The 927-nt window shown below is 41.9% G+C and overlaps 1 protein-coding gene across 1 annotated transcript in view; it reads right to left on the bottom strand.

Moving 5' to 3' along the window:
* Window positions 1–8: 8 nt before the first annotated feature.
* LOC107579302 (thioredoxin-related transmembrane protein 1-like) overlaps window positions 9–927 on the bottom strand; it is a 4,930-nt gene continuing 4,011 nt past the window's right edge. The window contains exons 4-5 of the mRNA XM_016265147.1: window positions 832–895; window positions 9–720 (exon numbers count right to left, since the gene is read on the bottom strand). Coding sequence (XP_016120633.1) covers window positions 533–720; window positions 832–895 — 252 coding nt within the window. The 3' untranslated portion in view covers window positions 9–532. The remainder of the gene's footprint in view (window positions 721–831; window positions 896–927) is intronic.

Here is a 927-nt window from a genome sequence, read left to right as displayed (position 1 = left end):
AAAATGAAGCTGAACTCTAGTTGGAAGAAAAAACATTTAAAACAGCAAACTGAACATTCTGGCTTTATATAACAGGCATCCAAAAAGCTCAAATAATAAAATATTTACAAAGTAAAGCACAAAAGCTTTCTTATCCCAAAAAGCCTCATTTACAACAGATTCACAGTGAGATTGTTGTTTGAGCTTGGTTATTTTGCTCAGAATTTGTATGGGGAATATTGCAACTGTGAGTCGTGAAATTCCGTAAAGTAAGTCCTAATATTCCTCTGTCACACACACACTCTAGAGATACTGCATAGCAAGGAGTGTAATAATTAAAACTAGACAGGTGGAAAAGAGAAAACACAAACTAGCGGCAAGAAAAAGAGAAAAGCACAACCACATCAATCTTTCAGAGGAAGCTATGACATCACATGTGACATCAAGCTTAATGAGCGCTGCCAGGGCACTACTGTAGCGATGTGGTTTGTGCGATGTGGTTTGTGTGGTGGTTTTGTGAGCAGTGAGCGAGAGGCAGTTCCTCTCCAGTTCACTAGGTGTCCTCCTCCAGCACACCCACTCCTCTTCTCCTGAGCACATCGGCTCCGTCTGCTCGCTGCCACTCTTCAGTCTTTCCACTGTACTCATCATCATCATCATCATCATCCTCTTCCTCTCCATCTGCTTCCTGTTCATCTTCCAACTGCTGCAGGAGACGTACCTGCCCAGCAGGCAGTTTCCCTACAGAAACATTAACACGCCAGATCATTACAGTTTAAGTTTTAATGAATCTCTGGTGCATTACATGTCCCTGTAGTCAGCAGGCAGGTTCATATAAACATTTACACTTACGGTGGTGATAATTTGGTGCAAACCGCCGTGACGGGAAAGCAAAATCGGCGATGAAAACTAGTACCTGAGAGAAAGAATATAAAATAAAATCAGAGA

The sequence above is a fragment of the Sinocyclocheilus grahami genome, unplaced genomic scaffold (assembly GCF_001515645.1).
Source record: "Sinocyclocheilus grahami isolate Dianchi unplaced genomic scaffold, SAMN03320097.WGS_v1.1 scaffold16389.1, whole genome shotgun sequence".
Taxonomy (NCBI): Eukaryota; Metazoa; Chordata; class Actinopteri; order Cypriniformes; family Cyprinidae; genus Sinocyclocheilus; species Sinocyclocheilus grahami.
The sequence above is the reverse complement of the archived record's forward strand: the minus strand, read 5'-3'. Positions and strand labels throughout refer to the sequence as shown.